Source organism: Nuphar pumila, chromosome 4, assembly GCF_984573655.1.
Source record: "Nuphar pumila chromosome 4, dmNupPumi1.hap1.1, whole genome shotgun sequence".
Taxonomy (NCBI): Eukaryota; Viridiplantae; Streptophyta; class Magnoliopsida; order Nymphaeales; family Nymphaeaceae; genus Nuphar; species Nuphar pumila.
In genome coordinates, this window is record NC_143252.1 from 33,776,032 (window position 1) to 33,798,216 (window position 22,185).

Genomic DNA, 22,185 nt, shown 5'->3' on the forward strand with positions numbered 1-22,185 from the left:
CCATCCCTGGCTCCATAAACTAATAGGACCCATTGAGTCCATCCCGGTTTCTAATCGGACCTCTCTTTTTTTAAATCACCAAACCCTGACCCTATAGGGTTTGGTACGGGTCTAGTCCGGGTCAAGCCCGACCCATTGATACCTTACCCATGACACGGATTATCCGAAACGATCATGGATCTGGTCAGTATCCGGATCAAAACACCGACCCATTTGCGCCCTTCCTTAGGATTAATGGCAGTATTCAAATAATCTGAAAATTCAGTGGCATTGTCGTAATACCAGAGACACACCTGAGATCCAATGGCTGGAAGACGGCGACGGTGCGTAACGCCGATCGGCGGTTGCAGGACGCGCTCCTCCTCCTCCCCCTCCCCCTCTTCCTCTCCTCTCCTATAAATACTTTCTCCTTCCTTCCTCCTCGCTTATTTTCTTCCTGCAGCAAGAAGTAGAGAAAAAGGGGGAGGAGGAGGAAGAGAAGATAGAGGGACAATCTAAAGGGAGTTTAAAACCCTGGAGTTTCAAGAAACCAGCGATCTTAGGGAAAAAAATTTGATGCGTCTGAGTTGATCGGGGCAGCCATGGCACAGCAAGGCCCCGAGATCGGCCCCGCCGAGCTGGGCGAGATCATCGACCGCTTGCTCGAGCTCCGATCGTCGTCTAGGGCCGGAAAACAGGCCCGCCTGACGGAATCTCAGATCCGTCAGCTCTGCACCACCTCTCGGGAGGTCTTCCTTAAGCAGCCTAATCTCCTGGAGCTCGAAGCGCCGATCAAGATCTGCGGTACGCCGATTCTCTACCTCTGGATTCTCGAATTCTTTCTTCGGTTTTAGTCTGAGTTAAGTAGTTGATATTGCGTGTTAGTTTCCATTTTTTGGCAGTTTGGTTGGTGTATTCGAATTCGTATTGCATGCCTTTGAGATTACCATCGGTTTCTTGTAATGTTAGTGCTTATCGGATTCTAATTGTTTTCTGCTTGAAAGAATCGAGTGAAAGTTAGTCTTTTTTTAAGAGGAAGTGAAAGTTTTTAGTTTACCCCCCTTGTTTTTCGTCTCTCTTTCGTAGTTTACTGCGGTTTTTATTGTTGATCATCTCTCACTTGACGAATTCTTGCTTCGGTTTTGGTCTGTGTCGCGGATGGTTGATTTTACTTGGTTAATTTTTTTTGTTTGGGTTTGGATTGGTGTATCTGTATGTGGATTGTACGACTTCGTGATTGTTGTTGGTTGTTTGTGATTGTTAGTAGTCATTGGATGCTAATGATTTTCTGCTTGAGAGAATCAAGTGAAAGTTTGACCTTTTTATCTTTATTTCGAAGTTTACACTGATTCCTATAGAAAGACAAACTAAACCATTTCAAAACAGGCCCAATCTTTGCGCTCGCGTGCTAGAAGTAAGAGTTTGAAGCTAATTTATACATTCACTTCTTAATTGAGGAAACCGAATATTTGAACCAGATGGAAACCTCACTCTGAACTAGTAACTCTTTGTTGACTTCCAGTAATTTCTATCATAGTTCTTCTTGCAAGGCATTTCAGTGTATAAACTTGAAGTGGGCTTTAAATTACGTGATTGTTTACCTGTAGAAGTTGCATTCTCTTGGAAGCTTGTTTTGATACTTGATTTCTGCTTAAAACAAAAATGGCAAATTATGATTGTACTTTTTGTATAAAAAGTGATTGCACAGGTTCCCAGTTACTGCAGAAATGTAATCCTTAATCCTGGCAAATGGATAGAGAACTTGTATGTTTTTTTTCATTAGCCTCTTTGTTGTCATTCTAGAAAAGGCTTTTAGTTTTTGAAGCAGCTTTTTCTATGGGGGTATTCAAGCCCTTTGGTGGTTTAGAAGCATGGGTCTTTCTTGTTATTCAATATAATGGCCTGAAGGGCTCTATTCAGCTGATGTATTGTGAATACATGGACTAAGTTATCATCTATGTCACATGGGTGCAGGTGCGGGGATGCGGCACTTCCAAAAAACCCGGGTGCGAGGATGCAGAAATATATATATGACCCTGGGTCTATGTCACACGGACTCGGCTAGGGAGGCGCCACACCCGAGTCGACACGCCCCGACACGGGTGCGGCCTCGGACACGGCCCGGACTCGGTCAATGCCGAGTCGGACTCGGTCAACGAGTCGAGGCCGAGTCCATCCTTGTTTTGGACTCGGTCAATGTTGACTGAGTCCAAAAATATCCATTTTTAGGGCAAAAAACAAAAAAAAATGATCTTTTTATATATTTTTTGTAAAAATATATATATATAGCATGAGTCTCAAACATAAGCCCCAGAAAAAAATTTATTCTTAAATATTATCATTTAATTCTCTCTCTCAATCTTAAAAGCTAATAAATTCTCATCCACGAGTACCAACACTTTTCATCCACCTAGTTCTCTCTCTTATAAAAGCTAATAAATTCTCATCCATGAGTAGCAACACTTTCTCATCCACCGAGATCTCTCTCTCTCTTTTTCAAATCTAGCTTTGAAAAATTAAAAGCTTTTAATGCTTTTAATTAATGTTATGAATTTTAGCAAAACTGCAAAAGATGTTTAATGCATTTACCAGAACATGCTTTTAGTTAATGCTTTAAATTAATACCTTGATGATGTTTTATTCTCATGGTAGCTAAGACTCGGCCGAGTCAATGATAAACTCAGCCGAGTTTGGTTCTAACCCAGTTATACTACTATTTTAACTCGGTTAGTTCAGGATCTGAGACAACTCAGAAGAGTCACGAGCCAAGTCCCCATGTCCAAAATTTATATAGATATATGCACACACTGGATATATATATATATAGCCGAGTCCCCGTGTCCAAAATTTTTAAAATTGCGTTGCACCCGTGTCGCACCCACACCCGCACCCATGTGACATAGCCCTGGGTGTGTTGACTGCACTCAGGGTCAGGTTGACCGCATCGGGTGCGGGTGCGGCACCTAGTTGAAGAATCCCTGTGACATATATTAAAAAAAAATCTTGGCAATTTTTTTTTAAGTCCAAAAAATTGGACCAAAATGACCCTGGGTGCGTTGACCGCACCCAGGGTCGGGTTGACCGCACCCGCGTCGCGTTGCGTCGACGCGGGTGCGGCACCCTGCTAGCCGAATCCCTGTGACATAGGTTATCATACACTAGTTGAATACCATCATAACAAATGTTACGATCCTCGATTGTAACAAGGGTAGAGAGAGAGGGAGGGAGAAGAGAGGAATAGAAGTGTTTCACTTCGAGGGGAAACAACCTCCCAAACACCCAAGATGGGTGAATTCTCATTAACTTTTCAATAACCCTTGTTACAAGAAAGAAACATTATTTATAGCTTCTGACGTGCCCTTCTATGGGTTATATCCTCTCCATTCCCGATCTGCCCATTGACTGATACTCGGGACCCGTTTACATCAATATCGATCTGAAACCCATTCTTTAACATTAGGATCATATTGCTGACTCATATCCATGACCTTATGCATGGCCAATAAAACCCCAAAGTCTCACCCAAGGTTCTAGTGGGCCTATCGTTACATGTATTTGATCCCAGCCGACCCTACTCCTAGCTAGTGAAACCAACCCTACTAGTGCAGCCTTAGGGAAGGTTATAACAATTCCCTCCCCCATAAAAGATGCTTTGTTCTCAAGGCATGGGATGCATACATTGAATGAACATGGAGTGCAAGGGGCATTGTGTTGCAGTAGTTGGCAGTATGCAAGAAGCACCATTCCTTTGCAAGAGGTGTTCAGGCTATTCAGCATGCCAGCTGTTAAGCTGGGAGAACTGAAACAGTCTCTTGAAATGGTGAAGCCATAAAAAGTAGATTAGCAACAACAGCCTATTGACATCTTCACAAGAGTGAACAATTTGGCCTGCCCATGCACCACTTGATTCTTTGGTCATACCAAGGGTTCTAGTGCTATCCTTGTGTGTGCCCCAACCTGCTGTGCTTGCGAGGGGTACTGTAGTTTCATAATCTCCAAAATATTGTCCATTCAACTCTAGGATTTCAAGATGCACTCGGGGTGGTGATGTCACCACAACTGATGCTTTAAGCCTGCATTTATGTTCAGAATACATGGCCTTGAGCTGCAAAGTAGTTTATCTATTCTGCTTGTAAGAACTGTCCCAATTCTTAGTGATTCTATGCAGCCCTTCCCTTGTCTCGCAGCCTGGCAAGCACTTGTTATGACAGCCTTTGGAGATTGTGTAGCTAAGAAGCTGCAAGTTGTTGCAATTGTTGTTGAAGGAACACCTGTTGCTACTGTCGTGGCAGCCACTCAAGTTTCTGTCCTTGCAACTGAGGTGTTGAAAAAAGAGTGCATTCATCTTGTCTATCACAAGTCTGGCTGAACTGACATATTGCAAAAATAACACTGTTCCATTACCTGGTGCCTGATTGGATAGGTCATAGTCAGCCATCTCAATTGTGTCTCCAATAATCAGTAAAGCATTGCTGGGTTTTAGGTCACTGGGGGTATCATGAAGCTGAGCTGGTTGGTGTAAATAATCAAGCCCTTTTGATGTATCAATAACAATCCTCACTCTTGCCCAATTGGAACCTTTACATCCCTATAGAACTATGTCACATGGATACTCCATTTTGACTGTTGTTATGTATCCCTTTATATACGTCATATTGAAAATTTTATAAAAATGGCATATTCCTGTATCCCAACCGTAACCATGTGACATAGCTGTAGAATAGTACGAAGAGAGTCTATGATTGCTAGCTTGCATGCAAACACATGAAGTCTTTATCAACACAACAATCCACCTGATCTTCATTATTTTCGGGTTGGAGCCTCAAAATCATTGTCACCTGAGTGAGATGTTTTGTGTTATGCTGCCCCCCGATATCTAAATTTTTGCTAGCTGCTTTTTGACTACTTTCTTGGGTTCCGTAATACACTCTTTCAGAAGGTTTACTTTTGTTAGGTCCCTTCTGCTGCTGATTCTGATATGCTCTTGCAACCTTGGCGTGAAGTGTTTCTGTCCAGTGACTTCCTTTCCCATTGCTATCATAACCATATCGACAAGAGCCAGTCAAGCTAGTTGCATTCTTTGAATGATTTGCAATTGTAGTCTTATGATAGCCTTGGGGCCATCCTTTTGTTCCCACCAATCAGACCCTGAGCCAAGATAATGACAACAAAACTCAAAGTTGCAAGCGGCATGCAAATAATATGCATGTGTTCCTGGTCTTTTTTCACAAGTTTGGAAATGCATTGAATTTATTAGTATCCAATTCATTTCTGGACTCCTCACTGCTCTTCAGGATCCACTTGATCACCATGTCGCAATCAACCAGATGATGTGCCTCTTCAGTATAGCAATTGCAGGTATCATTGTAATTTACATTTACAGCTACATAGCCCGCTGCATACATGGGAGTAGGGTGCCATTTAGTTTCTCTAGTGTCTTTAATGTAGGATCCAAGACGATAGAGTAGGTATGCTTTTTATTCTCATCTGAACCCAATTAACTGATTATATCATGGACAATTGCAGCTCTACCAACTGATACTGGCCACACTCCCTGGAGGTAAGTCTTGTAGCAAATCCCTGCAATAGCAAGGAGCATATAATGTTTAACTGCAGCATGCAAGGAATTTGAGTTAGGCGATGTTCCATAAATATATTTTGGCTCTTGAACACAAGTGTCTAACCTAGCCTCACTAGGCACAACTGACAAGACCGTTGTGGCAGGGAGTAGGGCTGGAAGAGTAGTCTGAGACTCTGAATGGTTGAGGGATGAGCAAACTCCTTGATGTAGGTCATTGCAATAGAAACTTCTTCAGTATGTGACAATATTTATGGCACTGAGTTCTGTGGGCATGCTGATTGCAAATCATTGGCATGGCACTCATGTTGCTCCCCTGGAAATGGTAGCTCAATTGCTTTTTTGGCCCTTCCCCTTTGGTTGCACTTGGAGCCCATTGAGTTCCATGAAATTTTGTCACATTCTGCTATTCTTAAAAACACTGACTCTCAACATTCTAAATTTTCACCTTCTCCATGCATACTTCCAAGTGATGGGACTATACAGATGTCTAAATCAAACACACAACCAAGGATGCAATCATGGTGACATTGCAGATATATTGACAAACTAGTTCCCACAAGAAGGCACAACATGGTCGCATGTTTATGTTGCAATCATTTGTGGAACAACAGTTTGCATAAACTATGTGCCATATTATTGACGCCCGTTAGCGTGGGTCTTGACAATTGGCAGAAATTTGAGATTTTTCCATTCTTTGACACCACAAATTGTTTGGACCAGAGTTGCCGGATGCTTCTTAGATAGGCGGGAAGCCCGCTTCCCGGAAACTCGCTTCGGAAGCGCGATACTCTTCACTTCTGAAACTTGATGGGAATCTTGATTCTCCCATGCTTCTCCTATGCTTTTCGTGCGCTTCATCTATTCTTCTTATATGATTTCTCATTCTACTTTTTCATGTTTTTTTTTGTGTTTTCTCTCACGCTTCTCACTCACTTCCACGTGCTTTCTCTAAATTGACGATCATGACTTTTAGATTTTGTTAAAAAAATAATTCTTACACTAAAAAATCATGAAATTTAATAATAGTCACTTTTATTTTAGTTTTTGTTTGTGTTTCATTTCAATTCACATTCAATTCTTATATTGTTTTTTTTTTATTCCTCGCTTCCCGCTTCTTATTCATTTTAAAATGCATCGTTTCTCGCTTCCGCTTCCTAGTTTGGCAACCTTGGTTTGGACCATTCACCATACAATTGGTGGGCAACTTGCAGTTACAACACATACCATTCCAAGTGGCATGTTCTTGTTCGGGAAAGTGATCAAACACTTGGTGTGCGTCCATAGGGGCTTCCGTCAACAATTGAATTAGTTTAGTTCTCATATGTTGCGAATGAGTTTTCCGTCACAACCTACCCTCCAAGTCAGCAATGTCCAGCCCAACAACCACATGCTCCAACATTAGTTGGTCTCCGCCTCCTGGATTGAAGGTTGCAATTTGTTTCCCTTGTAGGGACTTGAACCAAATGTTTGGATGCTCTATTGCAAGGACCATGCCTGTGGTGTGTGGGCTATGTGGCAAGAGTTGTGCGGTGTTCTCAGGGATGAGTTCACTGGGGGTGAAGCAAAAGGTCATGACCAAGGCTAGCAATGTCGCATAAGCATCATGCACAATAGTATTGTGCTCCCGCATAGGTGCATAAGTTTGAGCCTTGCACTCCTTAGCAACTGCAACACAAGAGGCACTATGTGGTGGTGCAACGTAGTCTGGCCTGGCAGGATGGGCAGGTGTACACCAGGCGTAATATCTACCCTTGCAGTGGTAACCATAGGTCTCTGCTGTGCATCTGGAACTGTGAAGGGACCTGTTTGTGTAGCAACCATACCGGTAGGGTAGAGGTGGTTTACTGTCGACAATTCTGCATGTAACTCCATAGTAGCTGTCTTCTTTTTGGGTTGGTTTTTCATCAAGCACTTGGTGGGCGGTGACCTCTAAGCTATAATTAGCTATTTCCGCTGCCAAGCTATCGAGACTCTCAATGAGAGCATCGACCTCTAGAACCCTCGACATGTGAAGTGCTCATTCCATCTTTTCAAAAGCTAAATCAATGTCGTTTAAGCTTGTTGCTTCCCACGAATCAATATTTTCAGTGATGTGGTTCCTCACATAGCTATAGAGGCACTTGAAAAGGAATTTGATCTCTTTGATGCCTGAAATTGATTTGATTGTATTCACCTCCTCAAGCATTCTACGCAGATGCGAGCTAAACTCTTGAAGGGTGTCAATAAACTGTCATCGATTTCCAATCATTTTGATTGCAGCAAGGATCAGTCTCGCTCTGATACCAATTGTTACAATCCTCGATTGTAACAAGGGTAGAGAGAGAGAGAGAGAGAGAAAGAGAGAGAGAGAGAGAGAGAGAGAGAGAAGTGTTTCGCTTCGAGGAGAAACAGCTTCCCAAACACCCAAGATGGGTAAATTCTCATTAACTTTTCAATATTCCTTGTTAGAAGGAAGAAACATTATTGATAGCTTCTAACATGCCCCTCTATGGGTCAGATCCTCTCCCTTCCCGATCTGCCCATTGACTGATACTTGTGACCCGTTTACATCAGTATTGATCTGAAACCCACTCTTTAACATTAGGATCATAATGATGACCCATATCCATGACCCTATGAATGGCTAATAAAACCCCAAAGTCTCACCCAAGGCTGTAGTTGGGCCTATCATTACATGTATTCAATCCCAGCTGACCCTACTCCTAGCTAGCTAAACCGATACTACTAGTGCAGCCTTAGAGAGGGTCGTAACAAAATAGCATGGGATTGTTAGATGTTTGAGATTTTGCATTTTTTTCACAATGCAGAGATTGGCATCCAAAAAAGATTTTGTGGGTTAGAAATTTAATATTACCCTAAAAAACATGTTCTAAAGTTCCACATAATGACTGAAGTGAAGCTCTTTTCTTTATGTCATAAACAAATCGAAGTTTGTTAAAATTTTCTTCTCCTGCCTTCCTCCCCTATCTAACATTAGGATGTAAGTTGCATTCTTTTTTTATTTTCAGGTGACATACATGGACAATATTCTGATCTTTTGAAGCTTTTTGATTCTGGAGGGTATCCTCCTCAGGCTAACTATCTATTTTTGGGAGACTATGTGGATCGGGGCAAGCAGAGTCTCGAGACTATATGCCTCCTTCTAGCCTACAAAATTAAGTACCCAGAAAACTTCTTTCTTTTGAGAGGAAACCATGAATGCGCTTCAATTAACCGTATCTATGGATTTTATGATGAATGCAAACGAAGATTCAGTGTACGGCTTTGGAAAGTCTTCACTGACTGTTTTAATTGCCTCCCAGTGGCTGCACTCATCGATGACAAAATATTATGCATGCATGGTGGCCTTTCACCTGATCTGACAAACTTGGATCAGGTAAAAAAATTAAGTCGCCCAACAGATGTCCCAGATGCTGGTTTGCTTTGTGATTTGCTTTGGTCTGACCCTGGTAAAGATGTACAAGGGTGGGGGATGAATGACAGAGGAGTTTCCTACACCTTTGGTCCAGATAAGGTTTCTGAGTTTCTTTCAAAGCATGGCCTTGAGCTTGTCTGCCGTGCTCATCAGGTTTTTGTCTGCTACCATCTGCAACATTTTTAATGTGATTAGCTTTTCTGTTGAGTGAGGATGGTTTGCTGTTGCAGGTCGTGGAGGATGGATATGAATTTTTTGCAGATAGGCAACTTGTTACAGTATTCTCAGCACCTAATTATTGTGGCGAGTTTGACAATGCTGGCGCACTGATGAATGTTGATGAAACTCTTATGTGCTCTTTTCAAATACTTAAGCCTGAAGAGAAAAAGCAAAGAATGTTCATGGCAACAAGAATATGACAGATTTCATTATTGGAAGGCTGCCTGTTGCAATCAAGGTTTGTTCAAACTCATTCTTTTGCTTCTAAATGTCTACATTTTGTGCTTTGTTCTTTTCTAGTTAATCTACTAGAGGCTTAGCTAGCTGAATATCTTTTTATTTTCATGATAAATACTTTCTTTAGTCACACTGCTGTCAATTGGTTTTGGTTCAATTTGGACACAGACACCCCCCCTGACACCCAATGGAGCCTGCCCTATAGTGATATCTTTGCTGACTCTAGAAGTTGCAAAGCCAATTTTAATTCTGTGCATAGGAAAAGATTTGTAGTTGTTAAGTGTTGTTTTTTCTCTTCTTTGCTCATTCAGCTTTTAGCTTTGCTTTTCTAACACCAGCATGTTGATGTTAGTAGCTGGCACTGTCATAGAAAAAGAGTATTAAGAAGAATTTCAAAAACTTCCCTACCATCGAGCTTTATTTTCTTCACTTATACATACTGTTTAGATTGCTCTGTAGTTGGGAATGATACTTTTGAAACTCACTGCTTTTCTTCTCTTTTTCCTCTCCAAGTCAATGCAATGCTAGGTTTAGGATTGTTTGGCAGTGCACAGGCCTACCTATAATTGTTTAGTGGAAAGTTTCTAGTAGGAATGATGGATTTAGATGGTAGGCAGCTATGTTTAGGTGTTCATGTACCCAAATGTGCCATCTTCAACCAAATTTAGGTGATGGCTTTTTTAAGTGGGACCAGCAGCAGTCAGCATTTCATCTTTGGTTCGTCTTGGCTGCCTCTTGTGCGCCTTCTGTGTAGCACTTCATCATTGATGTGTGATCAGAAGAAGGTGGAGGGCTGGTAGGTTAACCATTTTAGTGTTAAAATAATATATATAATTTCTCTTTTTGAGTCAGGGGTATTTTGGTCTTTTCCCCTTTTAATAAACTCTGTCCACTAGGGACAGCCCTTTTTTACTTTTTATTTTTCTTTTTGTCTTTTAACCAAAGACTAGGAGCTCTTTGGTCATTGGACCAAAGCGTCGTTGGAGCTCCCAATGGCCTCCCCTTTATGTGTGTTGTTGTGTATAAATAAGGGTTAAAACCCCATTTGTTCTTGCAATGCTTGTGTTAAGCATTTGATCAATAAAGGCTGATATTTTTTACATTCTTGTGTATTTCTTTTTTGCCTTATTGACTTTTGTATTGTCCCATTGTGGACGTGTGCATGTGCACTTGTATGATTGTGATATTTTTAGCCCTTAGTGGCTAGTGTTTCGTGCTTCTACATATTTCATTACATTTAGCTCAGCCTGATGAACAAAATCAAGCCAAGGAAAATGAACAGCTATTGTCATTATACATTCTCACAAGCAAAGGGGGACTAAGAAACAAAGGCAGTTCAGAAACGGCCAATTCATCAAACTGTATGATCTAGATTGCCTTTTCATGGCAATTCCAATGGAACTACCAGAGCATGCAAACTCTGATGTGAATAAAAACATTTATCCGTTGTATTTGTGTGTGTGTATGTCTCGGCCAGGGGGGGGGGGGACTGTCTGTGTGCAAGCTTCTATACATGTTGTAAGATGCACAAATTCATCCATGGAAGTCACTCAATTATACAATTAGTCTTACCATCTTCCCAGACACACAAACCGAGTTTCCATGGTTGTTAGTGGATGTTAACAAGTTCACATTTATTTGTGGATTAACAAAAAAATGGAAATGCCATGGTGGTTCCACATATTGATGGTCAGAAGGTTTAAAACAGAATGTTATCTGTAATTTCAAAGTTTAAAGCATCTTTTAAACTGTATTATCCATAGATGTAATAAAATATCTCTGGTGTTAACCTCCACTAAAGACCCAGATCTTTAAACACAGACACAAACAGAGAACCTAGTGAATAACAGTGGAGTAAGTCATCGGCTATCTTGATTATTGAAATAAATATTCAGAAGTAGATGCTTTATAAAAGTATTAACATTGTTAGGTCTGGTCTGCCAGCCATATTTCGATTTTTATTGCATTTTATGTTGTTGAAATTGTCTTTATCTATGCTACTTACAAGTTCAATTTGGAATCACTTATGAAGAAATTGCATAAGGGGCTCCTTTTCTTCACTATTTTCACTACTTAACTCTCTTTCTCTCTCTCAAGTCCTTGGTTTGTAATTTATAACAATAAGTAGGTGGATCTTCATATAAAAAAAATTCTGATCTTCATCTTGTTCTTCTCCTCTCCTCTCCTCCATTCCTTCTCTTATTCATCTCTCCTCCACCCTTGCTTCTCCTCTCCTCTGCCCCTTTTGTTTTTCTTTTTCTTCTTTTTCTGTTTTTTTTTCTTAGATAGCATGTTTATATCAGTGTCATTGATATTGCCGATATTTTGAAAATGTCATAATATATTATCAGTATTTCAAGGTCAGCCGATATTATCCTGAGATTTTCCCGATATTTTTAAAATACTGCCAGAATCGAACATATCACAATATTTTCTTGATATATTCCTGAGATATTCAAAAACTTTTTTTTATAAATCTTAAGTATCTTTTTTGTTTCTTTTATATTCTAAAAGCTTTTCTAGTTGTTTTTTATATTTTTGTAAGAAAAAACTACAAAACCTACTATTCTTGTCTTTTTTATTATTCACTATATTTTTTTTCAATTTTTAAAGCTTCTGAGATTTTTCTAAAATATCTCCGAGAAAAACTCTCACAAAGAAATTACTTTGAACAATATAGGTGATTATGGTTTATATATATAATCTTTAAATTCTTTGAAATGTAACTATCTACTATGTAAGAATAATCTATGTTTGATGTTGAAATATTTTTTTGTTCATTTTATTTTAGTACCTTTTAAATTTTCTTGATTAGCCAACAGCCAACTATTCTCGGTTGGTCACCCGATAGGCCTTTTGGGAGCCTCGTGCCTAGGCATCAACTAGCAACCTTGACTGCATAGAGTATGTTCCTTCCCTAAGCTTTTCCATTATCTTGGTTGTACCCGTTTATGGTATCCCCATCTTTCTCTTGCATGGCATAGTATTTGTCCCACTAATAGTAGACATGGCATGTAAAGGTTGACTTTGTAATATGAGGAGAACTGTAGGTACGAGAAATGGCTGAATAAGCTTGCTTTTGCTTCTTCTATAGCAACTTTCTCCAAGATCATTCGAGGACGCAGGGAGACCTATCTAGAATATGCTTTTTGACATTTGTAAGACATACAAGAAATGCATGGGACAGAATGTACATTGCCCAAACTGACCTAAGCTCTCTCTCTCTCTCTCTCTCTCTCTCTCTCTATATATATATATATATATATAGCAAGATGCTGCCTAGAGTGACTAGCTTTCCTTCCAGTATGCTTCTAGGTGAGGTTTGTGATACAAACTCATGATGACAACGGATATGTGTAAGATGTATAGAAAGAACCAAACGCATGAAATTGAGAGGGGTGGGGGGGAGCGTTGAGAATGCTGGCTGTGATGGTTGTAGACAGTCTCAGATGATGTTTAAGTTGCCCAAACCTGTTGAAGCATATGCTTCACTTTTTTTTTTAATTATTGCGAAAAACAGCTGTTAATGGCTGTGCAACGTGATCTGTAGGGTATCTTAGCGTATCCAGATTCTGTTTTGCTGAATTTGAGAGAAATTTGGACTTACCTTGATGAAGCATTAGCTTAAGAGACAACTTTGAGTCGTTGAACTTATTTATCTTGGCTTCTCTGCAGGTTTTAGTCAGATGCGGAATTCACTGCTTCCTGGTAACTCAGAATCCGAAGAGTCACTTTTAACAGGAAGGTTTCATTGGTTCACTTGAAAGAATGGAGATCTTGATACCTGATCTGGTATTGTTGATAAACATAATCTATTCAGCTTGTGCCATTGTAGCATGTTTAAGTAAAGGCAATAACGTACATATGCTTAATTAAAAAATCTTTAGAAGATTCAGATGTTACATATGTAGCATTGCATCTGTAAAGCTTTTTGTCGATGTATCCTCTCACCCTCTTTCCCTTCCTTTCTATATGTATCCTGTTAGCCAGGGAATTTATCTATAATTGTGTTTTCAACCAATAGGGCCTCATATCTATTGAGAAAAGGACTCGGAACCTGTTATCTTTCATTGTGCACTTGGAAGGAGCTCTTGATGTTAGACAATACATGATGGTTTTGGAAAAATGAAGTTCGATCACATCAACTGTTTCCTGTAATACTATATGAGTCTCTCTCTCTCTCTCTCTCTCTCTCTCTCTCTCTCTCTATATATATATATATATATATATATATATATATATGCTGCTAACAGCAACTTAGCGTCTTGCAATTCTGGATCCAATTTGAGTTTTGAGACTTATTTCTGTAAACTGGTAATATGTTTTTTTGAGAGCAAGATGAATATTACATTCATTAATAGGCAGGGTGATGAGAAATCATCCTGCATGAGGCAATTATAACAGCGAGAGAAAGACGTAGATCCAACAGAAAGATCAAACAAACAGACATCATAACAATTTCAATTCAAGGCCAGACCCAACCTAGGCTCACTTTGGCCATCTCAAGACTACGACAGCTCGAGTATCTCTTTGCTTAGCAGACATGGCACAGGTGAGGTTTGGATTGCAGCTAGCTGGGGATTATTGGTGTAGGTGATAAAGGCATCCAATGCAATGAAGAAGACAACGTGCAAAGGACTGCTTTCGATTCTTTCTTGTCTATCGGATTCTGTTGGGAAGAAGGGACAACCATCCGCCTCAAGAGCCGAATATGGGGTGAAGAGCCTTCGAAAAGTGTATGGTTTTGCTCTCGCCAAATATTCTGCCAGGTGGTGAAGAGCCATCATCTCCAAATGGTAATGTTGATCAGGCTACTAGGTTGAACGTTTAATCCGGCAACTGTTGGCCCGATGTTGACCGAAACCCAGCTCTGTGTTCCTCTCTTGTTCTGGATCTAGATATGAAAAACTAGAAACACATGTTCCAGCTCATAAAAAAAGTGGAAAAGCCAAGCACAAGACAGGATGGTTGATAATGAAGGCAACGAGGTTCCTCATAGTTATTTAGAAAATAAAATGAGGGGCAAAAGCTAAGTACAAGGGGGGATAGTTTCTCAGTGTCCCGTTCAACTGTAACAGCCTCATTCAAAAGATGGTGCTGCATGTGCAAAAATTTGTGCCGAAGGTGTCCCGGAAGAGGAGCAGATGGAGATTCGAAATGCCATGGGGCTTGCTCATACCATAAGTGAGTGTTTGTTTCATGCATTTTCAAGCTGCACTGGCTCTATGGTCTCTGTCCATGTCAGCATAAAACTCCGAGGGCTTACCCCTCTACGCCAAGCTTCGGCTTACGAGGGGGGTGATGCCCATGGGATTTGAACCTAAACTGCCCATCAAACGGTCTGGTTCCCATCCCACTACGCCAAACCCCTTGGGTCTCTCTTTCCTAGAAAGATTGAATCAAACATGTTCATAAGAAATATATGCATACTAGTTAACGAGTCCGAACACTTGCTATTCATGTTTGGCTTGCCTAACCTATTTCATGAGTTTGAAGGAGCTCTTTACAAGCTGAACAAGGGCTGAGCCACAAGCAGCTCATCTCGTTTACCAGCCTTAATATTCACAGCTTACTCGTGGTTCACAATTTCTGGAAATCTCCTCCATCTATTTGTTAATTCCTTAATGCTTAGGCAAATCCAGTAGTAATGATGGCTTAATTTGCTTAGATGAGCTTTTTACTTTACCCTATCCTTGCTCTCAAACTTTGCAATTCTATATTCTTTGAGAGCTTTGTCTCAGATCTGGATGGCCCAACCCAAATACGATGTATGGATTTCCAGCATGCAGACGATCAAATCCAATCATCACTTTTGATCCAACCACATGGATCTGGATAAAATCAATGAGCCATCCCGACAATTCCCAATTGGTTCTGAACGTACTGATATTATTTATCAGATCGGATTGGGCAGTATGGGAGCCTGAGTTGGACATGGACTTTCATCCTGAGTCCCTACACCGGGTTTTTTCATGTACAACCCATGTTTAATTTTGATCTTTTTTTCTGTCAGTTCCATTAATCATTTGAATTTGGGCCCAAATTCAAACTCTACTGTACCGAATTTGCTTTCGATTATTCGGAAATGGATTCAAATCTTTGTATCGGGTATTATCCTGCTTGTTTCACGCTCACACACACAGACACACACGTGTAAACTCTGCGCAGGAAGTAATAGGATTTAAACTACAGGCTTGTTGGTCTGGGTTCAATTTCACTCATTCACAAAAGAATGCATATTTTTGAATGTTGAAATCTGTAGGTATTGAACTCTAAGTCTGTTTTTGCAGGACAATCCCTTCAACCATTTGTTTTGTTTAGAGTACACCATGTAACATAAAATGTATGTAAACATATTTATTACTGCTCACTAAGTTTATACAAGCTGAACCAAGCTGAACACCTGATATTCTTGTTTGGCTCGTGCGCCCAGCCTATTTTTTGAGTTCAGATAAGCTCTCTAAGAGCCGATTGAGCACAAACCGAGCCGCTCGTTTCCCAGCTCTAATTACCATCCCTGGTGGGCAGCACTCACTGACTCAGGTCCATGGTCTTCAGTTCGAGCCGAGCTGAGCACGACATGATCTTTATTCCTAAGAGTTTTTTTTTTTCCAAAATCATCCTTATCTTAATTATAGGTTAATCCCCTAATTATTCTTAATCACAAAATCATCCTGTCCTTTTACTCAACCATTCCAAATCCACCCTCGTCTTTGAGGATAACTCCCATTAAAGCAGTTTTTTTTTTCATAACCAGGCTGGGAGAATTAGGGCCCCCTCCCTTTTTACAAACCGCCTTTAGCCAACCCAGACAGGTCAGGCCTGTTCATACCACCATGTGATGGGACGTCACAAGTTCGAACTCCACTGGTATGTGGTTGGTTGAATAACTTTCCATGCATAATACAAAATGTGGATTAACAAACAAAGGGAATTAAGGAGATGTTTAAGGAAATGGTGCTGCTCGCAGTTTAACTCAGTTTGGCTAACATGAAACTCGGCGAGCAAGGTATGAGCATCTGGTAAACAAGCTGAACGAGCGCATATTTGGGCTCAGCTCGTTACTAGTGGATTGAGCTCATGACTCGGCTTGTGCTTGTGTTTAGCAGAGCTGAGCGCAAGCTTGGCTGGAACCTGAATGAGATGAGCCAAACATGAGCTGGCTTGTGTAAAAACATTACATATAAAAATAGACACACACACGAGCTCACCCAAGCAGAGCCGAACACTTTGTGTTTGGGCTTGACTCATTTAAGCTAAACGAGATGCTCGTAGCTCAATTTACAAACCAATCACGAATAAGCTTGACAAGCTAATTAAATCACGAGATACTACTCGGTTCGTTTGCCAGCCCTATAGGGTATACTAATACCAGCTCTGCGACCAACCTGGAGTTGTGCACACTCAAAGTATGCAATGTGATTTCACCTGATATACTGTCACTAGCTAGACGCGAGTTGGCTACGCGTCCATTCGATACGCCGTTAGGTCATCCAGGTCCTAGCCACCAAGTCTCGAGAAAAACATGCACCTCATCGGGCGGGGTGGGATGATCGGGCCAGCACACTTTGTAAAGTGCACTGGATCACACAAACACAGAAAATCACTACCCGAGTTAGCGATTTTCTATGTACAACACAAAACACAGAAAATCGGTATAGGGCGTAGCAATTTTCTGTGTTTTGTGTGGTCCAGTGCTGGCCGGATCACTGGATCTGCTCCACCTCGCCAGGTGGGTCAGATTAAGCCATTAAGGCATTCAATATGTGTCCAGAGTTTAGTACACAGGGTGCACGTTCTTTGTCTTAAAGGCCACAGTACGCGCTTTGGTAGGCATGAGTAGAGGCTTTGGGGTTTTAATTAACTGCTTGAAAGTAGGGGTGTCAATGGGTTGGGTTTGACCTGGGTCTGACTTGTACCAAAACCCTATAGGGTCAGGGTTTGGTGATAAACAATGAGGTCTGATTAGAATTCGGGTAAGACTGAAAGGATCCGATTAATATATGGAGCCGGCTATGGTTTGTGAAATTTCATACTATTATTGGGCCCAACCCGAGTTCCGACTAAGATCTGCAATTTTCCAATGTAAAAAAGATAAAAAAAACAATTACCGGGTATGGTCCAAGTCTGCAGTTTATGTACATTGGAAACTTTTTACAGTAATTAATCCGCCGCAGCATATATAGTTTGAACTCATTTTAGAATTTACATGAACCTCAAACATTTTAGATTTTAGAGCTCTCTCATGTGGACTCAGTCACAAGATTTCGCTGTTTGGAATTTAGTAAGAGAAAAAGGTACACGATCGTATTTGTTTTCCAAAATTTGGTGTAAAGGTTTTATTCTGCTGTAACCATAGTGACACATCTCGCGAAAATATCGTGAGAAATTACCCGAAAGTTAAAAACAATAATTTCTTGCGATATTTTCAATTTCTCACAAGTTTTTTATAAAAAAACATAAATAGCGCATTTTAAATGTGATATTTATGTTTTTATTGTCTATTTATCATAAAAAATGTGTGGGTTTTATTTATATTTTTTTTGTAAAAAAATATTTTTTTATTGCTGATATTTTGCCCAAAAGCACACGAGATTTTCAAAAAAAATTCAATTGCGAGTTTTTGGCTGCCGATATTTTGAGGTTTTTAACTTTTGTCACTATGGCTGTAACCATAAGGTTTGCTGTAAGATAATAAATTGTTAACTCATGAAAGACTCAAGGAAATTCACTTGCCAATTCCAAGTAAATGCTAACTATTTCTCTCTCTCAACTTTTTTCAGAGGGGAGGTTCTTTCATATAGAGAACTACATGAGATTTTGGATTACAATCCTCGTTTGGATGAATGAGGTTTTGGATTACAATCCTTCTTTGGATGAACCTCTATTTGGTTAGGTGTTCTATCCGGGTTGGTTATCTTATTCGCATTAGGAGTCTTCTCCTCGATAATAGACTTTATCTCAGCAACCATCTCATTTGCATTAGGAGTCTTTTCATTGGGAGACTTCACCTCAGCATCTTGATCCAGATCCATGACTTGTAGGATCGGATTGACCTGCATCTCATATCAGTAAGAATAGGAAGGATGAAACGGGTGTGCATCTATTTTTAGATTGCCCATGCAGTAGTAATTTATGGAGGAAAGTCACTAGTTTACAAGGTTGTTAAATGCGATGAGGCGAAGCGAGGCGTTGAGCCTGCGCTTCGCCTCTGAGGCGTACGCTCCTGAGGCGTACGCCTCTCACAACTGGAATGGAAGTGAAGCGGTGGGAGGGGAGGCAGTAAGAGAAGGACCACCCGCCCAGCTGGTATGGAAGCGAGGGATATGCCGGTCGTCCGGTGGTCGAAGAAGACTGAGCAGCAGCTGCAGCACAGCAACTCCGGTGGTCGGTGGTCACAACTGGTCGGAGGTTGATGAGGGGAGCATCACAGCAACGCCTCAGTACCTTGAGCGTGCGCCTCGCCTCTGAGGCGTACGCTTCAGGTACTGAGGCGTACGCCTCTCACAACACTGCTAGTTTACTTTAATAAAGAATGAAAAGCATATATAAGAGAAATTTGAAGGAAGAGTTGTTGAGGTGGTCTGCTAGCAGATTTGCAAATAAGAGATAATCGGACCTACCTGTGCCCATCCTGAGTTGGTCAACTTTGAGGCGAGTGTAGTTTTTTTTTTTTATGGAAAATAACGCTTAGAAAGTTTATAAGAGAAGATTAAATGCCTAAAAAAAAAAACCCAAGGGGGCTGGGAATTGGAAGAGCAGAACATGATCTAGTTTTGTATAAAAATACTCCTTGTTATGCATACATAAAGTATATATAATCTTTAATTATTACACTTAAAACATATATATTTTATATATTACATGTAATAATTCATATTGTACGTATACATTTTCCATGCATTCTTCCTGTGTATATATATTTTAAGCTTTCTTCTCTTTATATATTACACTTAAAATATATATTCTACATAATATTATTAATATATAGATACACATTTAGTTATTTATCATTTATACAAGCTCACCTGAGCTGAGCTGAGCTGATTTGAATACTCTGTGTTCGCACTTGACTCGTTTAAGTTAAACAAGCTGCTCGTGGCTCGTCTCACCAGCTATACAAACCAATCACGAACGAACGAGTTCATGACGAGCCGAGTCACAAGCTGCTCGGTTCGTTTACATGGGCAAAGCAAGCTCAAGGAATGGTTCGATTCGGATTTAACTATTGCAGCACGTTTTCCATTTTGGTGAAGGAAATTGGTATCTTGACCCACAATACGTAGGGCACCTGCCTAAGTGGGGAACCAATCCAGTTGTGAAACATTTTCTAGTACTGAGGAATCAGATGCTCCATTTAGCGACCATTAATTGTTGTTTGAGCATCACAGTGTAAAACTGTAGTGTCAGCATATCCATTGTAATATTGCATCAACTCTGTCAAAGGTTCCTCCTGTCTTCTTTTGCATGAAAATTTACTTGGGACACTGTCAATGAGTGATATCCACATTGTTGTCAAAGATGGATGCATTCAATATAAAATAAGAAAAGCCAAAGTCCTCTGCTTGTGATATACATATTTGGATTAGTAGAAACTGACCTTTGGATCATAATTTTTTTTCAATATGTATGCCGGATTTTCGAGAAATTGAGAAACCACACCTTTTTTTTTATATTTACATGGATAAACCACCCCCGCGAACAGAAACCTAACTGCGCTGGCTTTGCCTGTCGTACTTAGAGTGACTGTCATGTCACCATAAAACTCCGCAAGCTTACTCCTCGTCCTTAGGTCGCCACGCTTCGGCTTGCGCAAGAGGTGACACCCATGAGAAACCAAGCCTTTTTTTTTTTACTTGGAAAAACTGCCCCAAGTGCAGAGACCTAGCCGAGTTGGCTCAACCAACCGTATTCACGGTCTCTATTCATGTCAGTGTACAACTCCGAGGGCTTGCTCCTCGACCTCAGGGAGTCGCCAAGCTTCGGCTTACGCAGGGGTTGACACCCATGGGATTTAAACCTAAACTGCCCGTCAAACGGTTTAAGTTTCATTCTACTATGCCAAACCCCTTGGGTCTGTGAAACCAAAACTACACTGGTTTTAGAGTTCAATTGAAGGGAGATGCTATTAATTATTAAAAGATAAACTAGTGTTAGATGTGTTATTTCTTTCATTCATGATATATGCTGTCAATAAAATAAACTAAAAAAATGTTAAATATTTGTTGGGAAAATAATAGATGCATGTAATTAAGACCCATCTTGTCAATCTTATTTTGTGTTTCATGTTAGCAATCTAAAACACCGTTTTACTTGATCTGCAGTCTACATCACCACCTCCACCTTGGGTGTCAACTGGTCAGATCTGGTTCAGACCCAGGTGAGCCCCAAACCAGACCTTACATTGAGGTGCGGGTATCGGTCTGATCAGGTCAGCCATATATAAGAATAACCACACCTAGGTCCTGTATGGATTACATGAACCAGTCCTTGTTCATACTCAGCAAAATAATATTGTTTTGTCTTTTTTATATTAAAAAACTCAGGGTTTTAGTCAGAACTGGGATCGGACCAGGGTTTGATATAAAATTTTACAAACTATACCCAGATCCATATATTAATCCGACTCTCTGGGTCAGACCCAATTTTTAATCGGACCCCTTTTTTTTATCACCAAACACTGACCTTACAGTGTTTGGTTTGGTAGATGTCTGGTCTGGGTCAAATGAGCTCATGACACGTGTACAATGAACTCATTCAAGCACCAATTGAACAAGATGGGTCCACCTCAACTTTGGCCGACCCTTCTAGCACACCTTTCTCAACAAGGCCATGGTCCGCATAGATGCTTCCATTAAACAATCATTGTCTCAAAGTGCTTAAAAATGTCAATCACGTTACGATAGGGTTACTTTTTCCCTGGAATAAGCACATCCAAAGCAATCCCCTTTCTTTTCTGATGAGAAAAGCGATTCCCAGGGCCGACCCTGTGAGTTTAAAAAATGGGAAAATCATCCACTCATCTCCCTGCTGCCACGTTTGAAAGTAATAAAAAAAATTCTCAACATAATTATCACTGGTAGTTTTAAAAATACCAACCATTTTTTTAGCATACTTAATATGTCCACTATAGGTTTTACACTTTTAAATAAACCTCAAACTTTTGCCACTAACAATCTTGACATAATTATTAATTATCTATGGTAGTTTTGAAAATACCAACCAATTTTTTTTATCATGTTTTTTTTTTAATTTATAATTTGAAGAAGCTGCACCCAACACAAAGACTTGATTGTGCTGGCTCAACATATCATACCTACGGTCGTCATGCCGACAACGTAAAACTCCGAGGCTAGAGCCCCTACCCCTGGGGCCTATGCTACGATTTGGCTTGTGCAGATGAGCGATACTCATGAGAATCGAACCTCGAACCTTGACAGATGTCTAGCAGCAAGGCCTGCCAACACCCCTTGGGGCAAATTTTTTTTTTTTATCATAGTTAATGTGTCCACTATAAATTTTACACTTTGAAGGCTCGGTTTGGTTAGAAGCAAAATGTGCATTAGTTTGATGGGACTCCATGAGTTTGAAGCCTCACAGGGGTTGTCCTTTGCCGCAAGGTGGAAGCTGATTGTACTCCCAAGTGGGTAGGGTGGACCTCAAGGGTTTTACTAACAGAAGGCCAACCAATGCATGGTTGATGATGGGATTTTTTCCTTGGATTATCCGAAAAAAAAAGAGTTTTAGTCATTTT

General features: G+C 40.4%; 1 protein-coding gene across 1 annotated transcript; it reads left to right on the plus strand.

Annotated features, from left to right (window-relative positions):
- Positions 1 to 329: 329 nt before the first annotated feature.
- Positions 330 to 13,570, plus strand: LOC149839917 (serine/threonine-protein phosphatase PP1-like). Its single transcript, XM_090002904.1, has 4 exons — positions 330 to 783; positions 8,569 to 9,128; positions 9,206 to 9,432; positions 13,107 to 13,570. Exons 1-3 carry the CDS (start codon positions 582 to 584, stop codon positions 9,392 to 9,394), a joined length of 951 nt encoding a protein of 316 aa, XP_089859030.1. The 5' UTR covers positions 330 to 581; the 3' UTR covers positions 9,395 to 9,432; positions 13,107 to 13,570.
- Positions 13,571 to 22,185: the final 8,615 nt, after the last annotated feature.